The sequence below is a fragment of the Platichthys flesus genome, chromosome 21 (assembly GCF_949316205.1).
Source record: "Platichthys flesus chromosome 21, fPlaFle2.1, whole genome shotgun sequence".
Classification (NCBI taxonomy): Eukaryota; Metazoa; Chordata; class Actinopteri; order Pleuronectiformes; family Pleuronectidae; genus Platichthys; species Platichthys flesus.
The window spans coordinates 1,369,095-1,384,507 of NC_084965.1; the positions used below are offsets into that span (position 1 = coordinate 1,369,095).

At 46.0% G+C, this 15,413-nt stretch overlaps 1 protein-coding gene across 1 annotated transcript in view; it reads right to left on the bottom strand.

Moving 5' to 3' along the window:
• Positions 1-4,441: 4,441 nt before the first annotated feature.
• The window catches only part of LOC133932496 (ribonuclease inhibitor-like), a 34,965-nt gene continuing 23,993 nt past the window's right edge, over positions 4,442-15,413 (bottom strand). Inside the window, exons 11-14 of the mRNA XM_062379204.1 lie at positions 15,230-15,403; positions 13,349-13,522; positions 12,794-12,967; positions 4,442-5,226 (exon numbers count right to left, since the gene is read on the bottom strand). Of these exons, the coding sequence (XP_062235188.1) occupies positions 5,199-5,226; positions 12,794-12,967; positions 13,349-13,522; positions 15,230-15,403 (550 nt within the window). The 3' untranslated portion in view covers positions 4,442-5,198. The remainder of the gene's footprint in view (positions 5,227-12,793; positions 12,968-13,348; positions 13,523-15,229; positions 15,404-15,413) is intronic.

The window sequence follows — 15,413 nt, forward strand, 5'->3', positions numbered from 1 at the left end:
GTATTTAAATTTTTATCTTAAATTTACCTTTTCACCCTTTTTAGTAAGACTCTTTTTATTAGATTTTTATTTTAAAAGACTCGGGTAAAAAGTCTTTCACTCGCAGGCCGAGCTCACAGACTTTTTCCAGATCCATAGTCAGCTGCTCTACAGCTGCTTTTCCCTGCAGAAGAACGAAGAAACCTCGTCGAGGAGAATGAGACGAAATCTCTCCTTTTTCCGGCCACAGCTCGATCCCCGCTGCCACTGCGCGAACCAGCTGATTGTTGGCCACACAATTCACTTTTCCTCCCGGAAGTGCTCCGCTCGAGCATGAACGAACCGTTGAACAACTACAAGTGAAAGGCTTATGTCTGGGCAGAGACTAGTTTAATAATTAGCGTGTAATTATTTGAGTGGATGATTGTGTAGGACCGCCGCGTCCATTTTATCCAGTGCCAGCTCGTCGTGATGAATCTGCGTTTCCGGCCGCACTGTTATCGTCAGACCAATTAAAAGACTGGTCCACCTTCGCGATGGACCAGTCGATCGCGATTGACGTATTGGGCAACCCTGCTTGATGCTGTGTGAGAAGGGGGAAGGGGAGGGGGCGCGGGGGACAGTTCACCTCTTGGTCTCCCAAATGGAACGAACAAGGGCGGGAACGGGGAACGATTATGGTATAATATAAAATGGCGCCTTTTTACCTTAAAGAGCTGTCAGTACCTTATCAACTCACTAGAGCACTGCGCTCCCAGAATTTACGACTACTTGTCGTCCCTAAAGTCTCTAAAAGTAGAGGAGGAGCCAGAGCTTTCAGCCATCAAGCCCCTCTCCTGTGGAATAATCTCTCACTTTCAGTTCGGGAAGCAGACACCATCTGTTTGTTTAAGAGTAGGCTGAAAACCTTCCTTTTCGATAAAGCTTATAGTTAGAGCTAATTAGTGCGGCAGAACGTAACTTGTCCTATGTTCTAAAATAGGAAGCGTTTAGTTTAAAAAGGCATAGAGGTATTGATGTATGATCTACTGAGTGGGCCACAGGGTTTTCATCGTACTACGATACAAACCAGTAGCCAGTCAGAATTACCTTGAGCCTCAGTGTACCCTCAAGTTCGGCCTGTATCATTGTATCATTGATTACGAGGCACAAACCCCTGATGACGCTAAGGCGCAAAAGGTATGTATGACACATGACACATGGAGCTTCTCTTTCCAGCTTCTACTTCCTCTTCTCGATCCTTATCACATCAAAGTAATTCATATCTCATCAGTACATGTCACTAACTTGACCCCTTCCCCGGAGTTTCTGTGTCTTATCGCCTGCAGATGCAGGGCCGCAGCTGTGGCCGTACAATGGATCACGATTTGTGGATCTCCTATCAGAGGTCGCAATGGTGGATCCAGTATGGCGGATTCTATATTGTGGGCTGATCGTAGTGGTAATGGCAGATCCGTTGTCGCGTTGGCATCAGATAAATGGTGGTGGACCAGGACCGAGGCGGCGGCTGATGATGGATCCTAATAAGCGGCAGTGGACAATGACTGTGGACTCTAGTGGATCTGATCTTGATGGTGGATCATGGTCTTACTGGCTGCTGACCATAGACTATGATTGCTGCAGGACTGCTTGATATATAGTATTGAAGTTATCCTTCAAAATGTTAACCCTCATCAGTGCTGCTAAAAACTTCTATCCCGATGATGTTTTCCTACACTTGACATCTATTGGACATCTGTCCGTCCTGGGAGAAGTCTCCTCACATGTATCTCTCTGAGGTTTCTACGTATTTTTACCCTTGAATTTGAGTAGGAGAATATTAAATTCTATTCTAGATTTAACCGGAAGCCAGTGTAGCGATGCTAATACTAGACATGTCTGATTTTTGAGATATTACAACTGTCTAGATAAGAGAGCTGCTCCATCCCAAGTGGGATGAACACCGTCTCTCCTAACAAGACCAGGTTTTCTCAAAAAAGTTAGCCAATTATCTACAAAGCCCACACCGTTTACTGGACACCACCTCGACAGCCAGCGGTTAAAAGACAACATGCAACTAAACATGTCACCTGTTGTGTTAGGTAGAGGGCCAGAGAAAATTACTGTGTAAAACATTGTTTTTGCAAAAGCACACACCGACTCAACATTAACTTTAGTGACACGGACATACGAAGCCGGGAGTCGCTGCCGACGTGAATCACGATTTCACTGTATTTACATTCAGTAAATACAGTAAAATCAATAAATCTGTACGTTCGATGTCGCCGGCCCTGGCCCCTGGGATACAATTGACTATGGTCGCTTATCTCACGTTTCTCAGAACCAAGTCGCCAATAACCAGACTTTGTTTCTCAGCGGGTGTGTCGCTGAGTGGAGAGAATCTATTTGAACCGTGAGCTGGTGGCTCTTTAATCGTGGGCTTTTTAAGGGTAGCACTATGCCCCCTTCGGACCATCAGCCAGCCGCCCTGGGCTCCCGGCTGCACGGGCAGGTCGAGGGACTGCTAGCTGAGGCTAAGCTACGTGCTAAGCTAGGTGGCTCCGCGGCAGCTAGGGCGGGACGGCTAACTACAGCTAACGTGGGTTCTAAGCTGCGGAGCCGAGCTTCTAAGTTGCTAAGTCTCGCCTCCTTCGCTACCAACACACTGCTTTAATAACATGTACCACTACTGTTAATGGAGGCAGAGGAGTAAGTAAACATGAGGCACTCGGAGCAAGAGAGAGCAGTGGAGCAACAGGGAGAGAGAGAAGACATCGCTGCTGTATAACAACGAGGTTGAGTTTTAAACAAAACACAAAATCACAAAGCACCAGAGAGTAGGGGCCCCGGGCGGTCTCGCAATTCCATGTAGATCCACCACTGCCTACCAGGCACACAGTAGGTCTGGTCTTGATGAATCACTTCCTCCATCACCTCCCTCAGACAGTTTGCCAGCGCTTTGGACAGTATCTTGTAGTCCGTGCATAACAGCGACACCGGACGCTCCTCCTGAAGAGCAGGAGAGTTATCACTGCCCTCCTGCAGCATATCGAAAGCACCAAGTCTGTAAAATTCTCGTTAAAAACTGTTAAAAGATCTTCAAATATCTCTTTACAGAACTTTAAAAACTGGGAGTATACTGCACTTTCTGTAGATGCTAAAATTATGTTTAAAGGACCCAGCGTATGCCCATTTTAACACAGTTGATATGGTTCCTTGGGGTCTTAATGAAATACATATTTTGGTCAAAATGCCACAAGGATCATTTAGACAGCACCCTTTTTACCCTGGCTAAAACATCCCTCCTCAGATTGACCTGTTTTGAAAAATCTTCTAAATGGGCATGGGAAAAACTATGACGTATTTTTCGGTCGTAATCCCATTCGACGCCATCTAGCATATCGTTTCTGACATAGAAGAACCACAACAAATCACGGGAGATGTTTTTTTACAGAGTTTTTAGGACGGTAGACATGCCAGATACCCAAATTAAGGTGTAGAAGCACTACAAAAGTGGAATTTTCATAATATGTGCCCTTTAAAACAATAGAACCGGTACAACCTCGCCATGGAAATGAAATTCCCTCGGCAATGAGTCCAGTTATATTGTCTTTTATTGTCATTCATCCTTCTCCACACATCACACAGATCATGGGCCTGCAGCAGCTGCCTCAGTGCACTCTGTGATGCTCTGTTCATCTTCCCCGCACTGTAGCTTCTTGAGTTCTTCTGGCTTCCTGTCCTGAAGTCGGAGGATTCACTATCAGCAGAGTCGGTCACCATGCTGGACTCTGCTGCTCCTCTCCCTCCGTTCTTCACTGTCCCTTTTTGGCTATTGAGCTTTCACTGTTGCTCCTGGTTTTTCTTTTCAGACAAGGAACTTTAAGCACCTCCTCATCACCCTCACCCTCCTTGAGCCTGTCAAGAACTGACTCTGTCAAACATTTCTTATCCTGAACTCAAAAAGAACTGAGACGGGCTGGAACATGAAGTGAAACCATCATATTGAGACAAGTGTCTCCACAAAATAACACAAACTGTTCAACACAACAGGCCCAACATGTCCACTGTCTTCAGGACATCAACTCTCAGACACTTTCTGTCAATTGTCTCTGCTGGGAACCTCCCATCATCAATTATTTCCCAGCATGCAGCTGTTCCTTGAGGCCTGCTATAGTCTCCCCCTGGGGGTAGTTCTGAGGTGGTGGTCGAGTACGTACAACAAGAATCTTAATCTACGTTTGTATAAAACGTCCTCGGGTCAGTTTTCTATCAAATATGTAAAATGTTTATTAAACAGTTTCCCCAGAGACTTAAAGATGCTCTGCTCTTCATCGACTCTTCTTCATACTGTAAATGTCTCATTCACTTTTCTTCTGCTTGTTTCCATTATGTGTAACTGGTGCTTTTGTCCTTTTACCTGCACCAAGGACGAGATGTTTCCACCAGTTTGTTTGAAGAGGAAAGAAAAGCTGAGTCATGATTCCAGTGAAGTCGGTGGAAGGATGTTTATTGAGCATTAAAGCAGAGACAAGTAGAAACAGAACTTTTCTCTCTGAGGTGTTTTTCTTCTCGTTACATCTGGTTTGTCACAGAGGAAATGATCCATGTGTTTGACTCATAGACTGAATATAAAGGCTTTGACTGTGATGTGCTGCTGTTATACTGCAGCGCCACCTGTGGGTCAAAAGTAGAAAAGCCACCACCGCTCTGCACCTGATGCAGAAATGAAAACGTCCCATTTTTAAGTTCAGAGTTTTGATCTTTTGTGTCAAAGACAAAACTCTGATTTTAAACTCAAAGTGATTTGATTGTGTTGAACTTTGTGTTGAACTGAATCAATTTGTGAAGTGAATCCAGGAACTTTAAGATCATAAACAAACAGAATGTGGTTCTACACACATGGAGACAGACTGAGGGACAAAGGTGGAACAGAATAAAGGAAACTTAAACGCATATATGTGACTCTTTCTAGAGGGGTTATGTATTCTGCTTGTGTTGTGTCATTTCAATAAACACATTCTTCATGTGAATAAACACAATCGGTGTGGAGGGCCATCTAGTGGTGAAGTTACATATTACAACCACCTCCTCTGATTCCTCTGGAGCTCTGTCTCCACTCTGCCTCCCAGCAACAAGGCCCAGTCAGAGCCGCTCTACACACAAGCTGCTGCTGCTTCAGCCTCTGGATCCTCAGGACACAGATCAGCCTCCGTCCACACACACTGTCCTCTTCACACTTAGCTCCACAAAGACCACTTCTCCCACCTGTTGAGAGAAGAAGACATCAGTGTCACAGAGACTCACTTCATAAGCTGGGAGTCAGTGATGCATCACATCCAGTAGAAAGAGCAGCAGGGACTTCAGTCCTGTTCAGAGGTGGAGCAGCTTCCTCTCTGCTTCATGTTCACGTGTTGGAATGAACACGCTAAGAGCTCAGTGTGTGTCCTCTGCATGTGAAAGTGCAGAGTGGACACCTGAGAGGTGGATTTACTGCTGTTACAGGTGAATCCATGTTTCACTGTGTGTTGATGAACATCTGCTTCTGAAAAACTGGGACCTGATGAGACAGATGGACCTCTTCGCCACTGTTGTGAGGCAGTCCAGTTTCTGTGCCAACAACAGCTCCCACCTTCCTCACCAGCCTGTCCAGTCGCCCTGCATTCCTCTTTTTTACGCTGCCTCCCTAGCACACAACAGCATAGAAAAGGATGCTGGCAACAACAGACTGGTAGAACATGCGCAGGAGTTTGTTGAAGATGTTGAAGGACCTCAACCTCCTCAGGAAGTAGAGCCGGCTCTGAACCTTTTCGTAGATTGCTTCAACGTTGGCTGACCAGTCAAGTTTATTGTCCATATGGACTCCAAAATATTTGTAGGTGTTGACCACCTCCACACTGACCCCCTCGATGGAGACTGGAAGCAGAGGAGGCTTTACTGCTGTTACAGGTGAAGCCATGTTTCACTGTGTGTTGATGAACATCTACTTCTGACAAACTGGGACCAGAGGAGACAGATGGACCTCAGCAGAGGTTCTGGTCTGTATAAAGAGCTAATGGTTACCATGTGATGAGGAGAAGCTTCAGTCCCACTGATCTCAGAGCTGTGACAAAGATCCACCTGATCAGTTCTTCACTGATGAAGTGAGAGGACAAACTGTCTCAGATCAGATGAAGACGAAACCGTCTCTGTCCCTCGTGTGAGGCTGTCAGCTGTGGTCCAGCTTCACTTCCTGTTCACATGAAAACAACAACAACTGTCGTCTTCACGTCAACTCAATCACATGATCCCAAGCAGCTTGTGGCTCGTCTGATTGGTTGACTGTCGTCTCTCTGTCCAATCCTGACGTCTGTCCTCATTGTCCTCTCACAGCTTCACTGAGGAAACACTGAGGCCTGAACTACGAAGACACTTCATCATGTCCAGGAGATCTTTCTGAGATCAGCTCAACTGAACCTGACAGACACAGTCAGGCTAAGTGGTCACATGACGCTGGTTATCAACTCGTTAAGTTAACTCAGGTTTTCCTCATCGAGATCTGAGCCTGCACATAAAAGGGGCGGGGTTTACTGTGTATCACCAATCACAGACATGGACAGTTTGACTGACAGCAGAGCCTCATATTTCACAACCAGGATCAAACTGTTCTATAATAAAAATCAGAGGAGAACAAACACATTATCCAGAATAAAAGAAACTCAGTCACAGCTGCTAAATGCAGGAAGAACAGCTGGTAAAACATCTGGATCGTGTCAATGTGTAAGTTACAGCGCCCCCGTGGCATCTAGTGAAAATATATTACGTGACCACGAAATAATAACGTGTGAACGAAATAAATAACTCGAGGCCACGAGATCTGAATCTGTTGTTTACTAACAAGACGAGTGGAAGAGAAGAAGACACACACTGTCACACTGTCTCTGAGGACAGTCACTGACTCTGAGGACACACACTGTCTCACTGTCTCTGAGGACACACACTGAATCTGAGGACAGACACTGACTTACCGACTCTGAGGACACACTGACTCAGTGTCGCTGAGAACACAAACTGTCTCTTTTCTCTGAGGACACACACTGACTCTGAAGACACACACTGAATATGAGGACACACACTGTCTCACTGTCTCTGAGGACACACACTGTCTCACTGTCTTTGAGGACACACACTGACTCTGAGGACACACACTGACTCTGAAGACACACACTGAATATGAGGACACACACTGTCTCACTGACTCTGAGGACACACACTGTCTCACTGTCTTTGAGGACACACACTGACTCTAGGGACACATACTGTCTATGACACACAATGTCTCACCGACTCTGTCTCACTGTTGCTGAGGACACACACACTCTCTCATTGTCTCTTAGGACAGACACTGACTCTGAGGACACACACTGTCTCACTGATTCTGAGGACACACACTGTCTCACTGATTCTGAGGACACACACTGTCTCACTGTCTTTGAGGACACACATTGACTCTGAGGACACAAACTGTCTCACTGTCTCTGAGGACACAGACTTTCTCACTGTCTCTGAGGACACACACTGGCTCACTGTCTCTAAGGACACACATTGTCTCACTGACTCTGAGGACAAACACTGTCTCACTGTCTTTGAGGACACACACTGACTCTGAGGACAGACCCTGTCTCACTGACTCTGAGGACACACATTGAATCTGAGGACAGACACTGACTCTGAGTACACATACTGTCTTTGACACAAACTGTCTCACTGTCTCTGAGGACACACACTGTCTCACTGTCTCTGAGGACACACATTGAATCTGAGGACAAACCCTGTCTCACTGACTCTGAGGACACACACTGTCTCATTTCTCTGAGGACACACACTGACTCTGAAGACACACACTGTCTCACTGACTCTAAGGACACACATTGTCTCACTGTCTCTGAGGACACACACTGAATCTGAGAACAGACACTGACTTTCCGACTCTGAGGACACACACTGTCTCACTGTCTTTGAGGACACACACTGACTCTGAGGACACACACTGACTCTGAGGAGACACACTGACTCTGAGGACACACACTGTCTCACTGACTCTGAGGACACACACTGTCTCACTGTCTTTGAGGACACACACTGACTCTAGGGACACATAATGTCTATGACACACAATGTCTCACCGACTCTGTCTCACTGTTGCTGAGGACACACACACTCTCTCATTGTCTCTTAGGACACACACTGACTCTGAGGACACACACTGTCTCACTGATTCTGAGGACACACACTGTCTCACTGATTCTGAGGACACACACTGTCTCACTGTCTTTGAGGACACACATTGACTCTGAGGACACAAACTGTCTCACTGTCTCTGAGGACACAGACTTTCTCACTGTCTCTGAGGACACACACTGGCTCACTGTCTCTAAGGACACACACTGACTCTGAGGACAGACCCTGTCTCACTGACTCTGAGGACACACATTGAATCTGAGGACAGACACTGACTCTGAGTACACATACTGTCTTTGACACAAACTGTCTCACTGTCTCTGAGGACACACACTGTCTCACTGTCTCTGAGGACACACATTGAATCTGAGGACAAACCCTGTCTCACTGACTCTGAGGACACACACTGTCTCATTTCTCTGAGGACACACACTGACTCTGAAGACACACACTGTCTCACTGACTCTAAGGACACACATTGTCTCACTGTCTCTGAGGACACACACTGAATCTGAGAACAGACACTGACTTTCCGACTCTGAGGACACACACTGTCTCACTGTCTCTGAGGACACATTGAATCTGAGGACAGACACTGACTCACTGACTCTGAGGACACACAGTGTCTCATTTCTCTGAGGACACACACTGTCTCACTGTCTTTGAGGACACACACTGTCTCTGAGGACACATTGAATCTGAGGACAGACACTGACTCACTGACTCTGAGGACACACATTGTGTCACTGACTCTGAGGACACACATTGTGTCACTGACTCTGAGGACACACACTGTCTCACTGTCTTTGAGGACACAAACTGATTCTGAGGACACACACTGACTCTGAGGACACACACTGTCTCACTGTCTCTGAGGACACACACTGACTCTGAGGACACACACTGACTCTGAGGACACACACTGTCTCACTGACTCTGAGGACACACACTGTCTCACTGTCTTTGAGGACACACACTGACTCTGAGGACACACACTGTCTCACTGATTCTGAGGACACACACTGTCTCACTGATTCTGAGGACACACATTGATTCTGAGGACACATACTGTCTCTGACACAAACTGTCTCACTGTCTCTGAGGACACAGACTTTCTCACTTTCTCTGAGGACACACACTGAATATGAGGACACACACTTTCTCACTGTCTCTGAGGACACACACTGTCTCACTGTCTTTGAGGACACACACTGACTCTGAGGACACACACTGACTCTGAGGACACACACTGTCTCACTGACTCTGAGGACACACACTGTCTCACTGTCTTTGAGGACACACACTCACTCTGAGGACACATACTGTCTCTGACACAGACTGTCTCACCGACTCTGTCTCACTGTTGCTGAGGACACACACACTCTCTCATTGTCTCTTAGGACACACACTGACTCTGAGGAAACACACTGACTCTGAGGACACACAATGTCTCACTGTCTTTGAGGACACACACTCACTCTGAGGAAACACACTGACTCTGAGGACACACACTGTCTCACTGACTCTGAGGACACACATTGTCTCACTGTCTCTGAGGACACACACTGTCTCACTGTCTTTGAGGACACAAACTGATTCTGAGGACACACACTGACTCTGAGGACACACACTGTCTCACTGTCTCTGAGGACACACACTGAATCTGAGGACAGACACTGACTTACCGACTCTGAGGACACACTGACTCAGTGTCGCTGAGAACACAAACTGTCTCTTTTCTCTGAGGACACACACTTACTCTGAAGACACACACTGAATATGAGGACACACACTGTCTCACTGTCTCTGAGGACACACACTGTCTCACTGTCTTTGAGGACACACACTGACTCTGAGGACACACACTGACTCTGAGGACACACACTGTCTCACTGACTCTGAGGACACACACTGTCTCACTGTCTTTGAGGACACACACTGACTCTGAGGACACATACTGTCTCTGACACACAATGTCTCACCGACTCTGTCTCACTGTTGCTGAGGACACACACACTCTCTCATTGTCTCTTAGGACACACACTGACTCTGAGGACACACACTGTCTCACTAATTCTGAGGACACACACTGTCTCACTGATTCTGAGGACACACACTGTCTCACTGTCTTTGAGGACACACATTGACTCTGAGGACACAAACTGTCTCACTGTCTCTGAGGACACAGACTTTCTCACTGTCTCTGAGGACACACACTGGCTCACTGTCTCTAGGGACACACATTGTCTCACTGACTCTGAGGACACACACTGTCTCACTGTCTTTGAGGACACACACTGACTCTGAGGACAGACACTGACTCTGAGTACACATACTGTCTTTGACACAAACTGTCTCACTGTCTCTGAGGACACACACTGTCTCACTGTCTCTGAGGACACATTGAATCTGAGGACAGACACTGACTCACTGACTCTGAGGACACACAGTGTCTCATTTCTCTGAGGACACACACTGTCTCACTGACTCTGAGGACACACATTGTCTCACTGACTCTGAGGACACATACTGTCTCACTGTCTTTGAGGACAGAAACTGATTCTGAGGACACACACTGACTCTGAGGACACACACTGTCTCACTGTCTCTGAGGACACACACTGAATCTGAGGACAGACACTGACTTACCGACTCTGAGGACACACTGACTCAGTGTCGCTGAGTACACAAACTGTCTCTTTTCTCTGAGGACACACACTGACTCTGAAGACACACACTGAATATGAGGAAACACACTGTCTCACTGTCTTTGAGGACACACACTGACTCTGAGGACACACACTGACTCTTAGGACACACACTGACTCTGAGGACACACACTGTCTCACTGACTCTGAGGACACACACTGTCTCACTGTCTTTGAGGACACACACTGACTCTGAGGACACATACTGTCTCTGACACACAATGTCTCACCGACTCTGTCTCACTGTTGCTGAGGACACACACACTCTCTCATTGTCTCTTAGGACACACACTGACTCTGAGGAAACACACTGACTCTGAGGACACACACTGTCTCACTGATTCTGAGGACACACACTGTCGCACTGATTCTGAGGACACACACTGTCTCACTGTCTTTGAGGACACACATTGACTCTGAGGACACATACTGTCTCTGACACAAACTGTCTCACTGTCTCTGAGGAAAAAGACTGTCTCACTGTCTCTGAGGACACAGACTTTTTCACTGTCTCTGAGGACACACACTGTCTCACTGTCTCTGAGGACACACACTGAATCTGAGGACGCACACTGACTCTGAGGACACACACTGTCTCACTGACTCTGAGGACACACACTGACTCTGAGGACACACACTGTCTCATTGACTCTGAGGACACACACTGACTCTGAGGACACACACTGACTCTGAGGACGCACACTGACTCTGAGGACACACACTGTCTCACTGACTCTGAGGACACACACTGACTCTGAGGACACACACTGTCTCACTGACTCTGAGGACACACACTGACTCACTGACTCTGAGGACAAACACTGACTGTGAGGACACAGACTGTCTCACTGTCTTTGAGGACACACACTGGCTCACTGTCTCTAAGGACTCACACTGTCTCACTGACTCTGAGGACACACACCATATCTGAGGACACACACTGTCTCACTGACTCTGAGTACACACACTGACTCTGAGGACACAAACTGTCTCTGACACAAACTGTCTCACTGACTCTGAGGACAAACACTGACTCTGAGGACAAACACTGACTGTGAGGACAGACAATGTCTCACTGACTCTGAGGACACACACTGCCTCATTGACTCTGAGGACAAACACTGACTCTGAGGACACACACTGACTCAATGACTCTGAGGACACACACTGAGTCACTGACTCTAAGGACACAGACTGTATTTTTAGAACACACACTCACTCTGAGGACACACACTGTCTCACTGTCTCTGAGGACACACACTGTCTCACTGTCTCTAAGGACACACACTGTCTCACTGACTCTGAGGACACACACTGACTCTGAGGACAAAAACTGTCTCTGACACAAACTGTCTCACTGTCTCTGAGGACACACATTTTCTCACTGACTCTGAGGACACACACTGTCTCACTGTCTCTGAGGACAAACACTGTCTCACTGTCTCGAAGGACACACCCTGACTCACTGATTCTTAGGACACACACTGTCTCACTGAGGTCATCTGGTGTTTTGGTGACAGGATGAGTCTGGAGAGATCGAGATGTTCTGTGTGAGTTAGAGATCAACTGAACCAACCAGACGTTGATTTAAACTTCCCTTATCCGTCCCTTTAAGGAGAGTGTGCACCACACAACAGTGTAGAGTCACTGTGGTCAGTGGGCGGAGCTTCTATACGGGTTGATCTCCAACTTAACCTGGAGCAGGTTAGCGTTCATCAGAAGTTACCATGGTGATTGACCTCGTTAAGAAGTGGACGAGCTTCCTAGAACTGAAAAAAACTAAACCTGAAGTTAACCTGATAACCACAAATCCTGCTTGGTAGCACAGACCCTGGATCTGTGATACTGACTGTGTTTAGTAACATACTGATGAAAGCAGCGTGGACTGACTCCAACCATCTACTGACCTCAGAGTCTCCAGTCGACAGGTTGGACTCTGCTGTAGATCAATCAGCTCCTTCACTCCTGAGTCCTTCAGGTTGTTGTAGATCAGATCCAGTTTTCTCAGATGAGAGGGGTTTGACCTCAGAGCTGAAGCCAGAGAAGAACAGCTGATCTCTGAAAGACTGCAGTCCTCCAACCTAGATAAAGAATAAAACTTAACTGTAAATTAAACTGAGTTCATGTGTGAAAATAACAGACACATATTCATGTCAGCACAGACTCATAAGCTAGAAAAAAAATATGAAATCAGACATATTGGACTAAAAAGGAGTCCTGATTCAGTACAAATAGATTATTTGGACCCAGTCTCTGTCCTGCAGATCAGTTTAGGAAATCCAGGACTAAAATCAGTGTTTTAACAAGTAGCTGAATATTTGAAATGTCACAGATTAATTAACGAATGGATTCAAGTCCATGTATGAAGAGCAATTATGTTAAATTAGAATTAAATTAGACAAATTGTGTATAAATGCTGTTTTATAGACATGAGATCTACAAAAGTCAGTCAGTGAACTGACCCCAGAGTCTCCAGTCGACAGGTTGGACTCTGTAGAAAACCACACAGCTCCTTCACTCCTGAGTCCAGCAGGTCGTTGTCACTCAGATCCAGTTCTCTCAGATGAGAGGGGTTTGACCTCAGAGCTGAAGCCAGAGAAGAACAGCTGATCTCTGACAGTCTGCAGCTCTTCAACCTGGATAAAGAATAAAACTTAACTGCAAATTAAACTGAGTTCATGTGTGAAAATAAAGGACTTTGACTAAACATCACTGTCTCTGTTTTCAGACCTGCAGTCTGAGTCAAGTTGTTCTGGGGATTTTCTGGAACTTTTCCTGCAGCCTCCTAATAACGATTCTGAGTGAGTCCATGTGAGAATAGAGACGGTGAATGTCCAGAGGATTCACAGAGAGTGAGTGGACGTGTTGATGAGGTTTCTAACACATGACGGACAAGAAACTGGAAGAACACAAATATTTCAGGATGAAGAAGAGGAGCCGGACACGTAGAAGACGATGACGTCAACTTGGAAACACGAGGAGATTCCAGAGCTTTTGGTGATGAGGGCGGACGCCGGTGTGGATGAGCTGTAAACAACTACAGTGATCTTTCCACAGCAGAGTTTATACAGCATGTCCGGCCTCCTGCTGCTCCAACCGTTCTTCATATATCAAAGTCAATCTCCAGAAAATGTCCAGACACTATTTTACAGAGTTCATGACTGAAAACAGCTTGAAAGTCCTTGTGTCCTCGGGGCTCAGTTGTTTGTAATATGTAACTTCACCACTAGATGTCTCTAAATATCTTGCTGGACATGTTCAGGAGTCGTACACATGAACAAGTGGACTACGTTCATATGTACGACACCTAGAGACGTCACTTACTCCTTCACAGTGAACCTGTAACTGAATGTTCCCACATGTTCCTGTTGCTGTGAACGAGTCAGACCCGGACAATCTCCTGCTGCTGCTTCAGCTCCAGAAAATGTCCGACCCACTTGTCAGAACGTGTTCCACAGTTGATGTGTGCAAAGAGCAGTTCTATGATCATGTTTTCTTGAAGTGGTGATGATCTGAGCAGCAGTTTGACCAGTTGAAAGTGATGCAGGGAGCCTGAGGAACACGTGTGTACAGGGCGGGACAGAGATCTAGTGCTGAAAAGATAAAGGCATGGACAACCCTGTGTAAGTCCTGAAACCAGAGGAAGGTTTTCATGTTGGAATTGAACCCAAAGTGGAAGAAACATGGCTGAAGAACTTGGTCTTAAAAATAAAAGACATCAAATATAATCAACTTGGACTCTGGACCCTGAGCCCAGTCCTAGGACACCAACGCAGCACGCTATCATGTGGTCAGTCCACAGGACCACCGGGACAAGTCCTGGTTAGCTTCCACAGAAACATTACATGTACACATTGTCCAGCATTGGATTGTTTCTCTGTCAGTAAAACTTCAGTCACATTGAGCCCTACTCGGTCCTCAGCGCTCATTCTACAAACATCTCTCAGCTCAGTATCAGTGTTCACTGTTAGGAATGTTGTGACCTTTGACCTTAAAGCTCCAGTGTGGAAGATTCAGGTAAAATTATCCATTGTTAGAAACTGAATAGAGAAGAATCCCAGAGACGTTTTCAATAGTTTCATCTGAATTGTACCAGTTGTTGTTTAAATACTTTAAATTTACATACTTTTATTTTTAAATTATTAATATTTTCATACTTTATTTTTATACACTCTTTATATATATACATATATACTTTACATATGAATAATTTAGATTTAAATACTTTATATTTCTATACTTATATTTACATACTTTATATTTAGATGCAACATGAAAGTCCACCACTAGATATCACTACATTCTACACTCGCAACCTTTAACATTAAAACATGATGTCTGACCTCAGACTCTCCAGTCGACAGGTTGGACTCTGTGCAAAACCACACAGCTCCTTCACTCCTGAGTCCTGCAGCTTGTTGGAGCTCAGATCCAGTTCTCTCAGATGAGAGGGGTTTGACCTCAGAGCTGAAGCCAGAGAAGAACAGCTGATCTCTGACAGACTGCAGTTTTTCAACCTGGACAAAG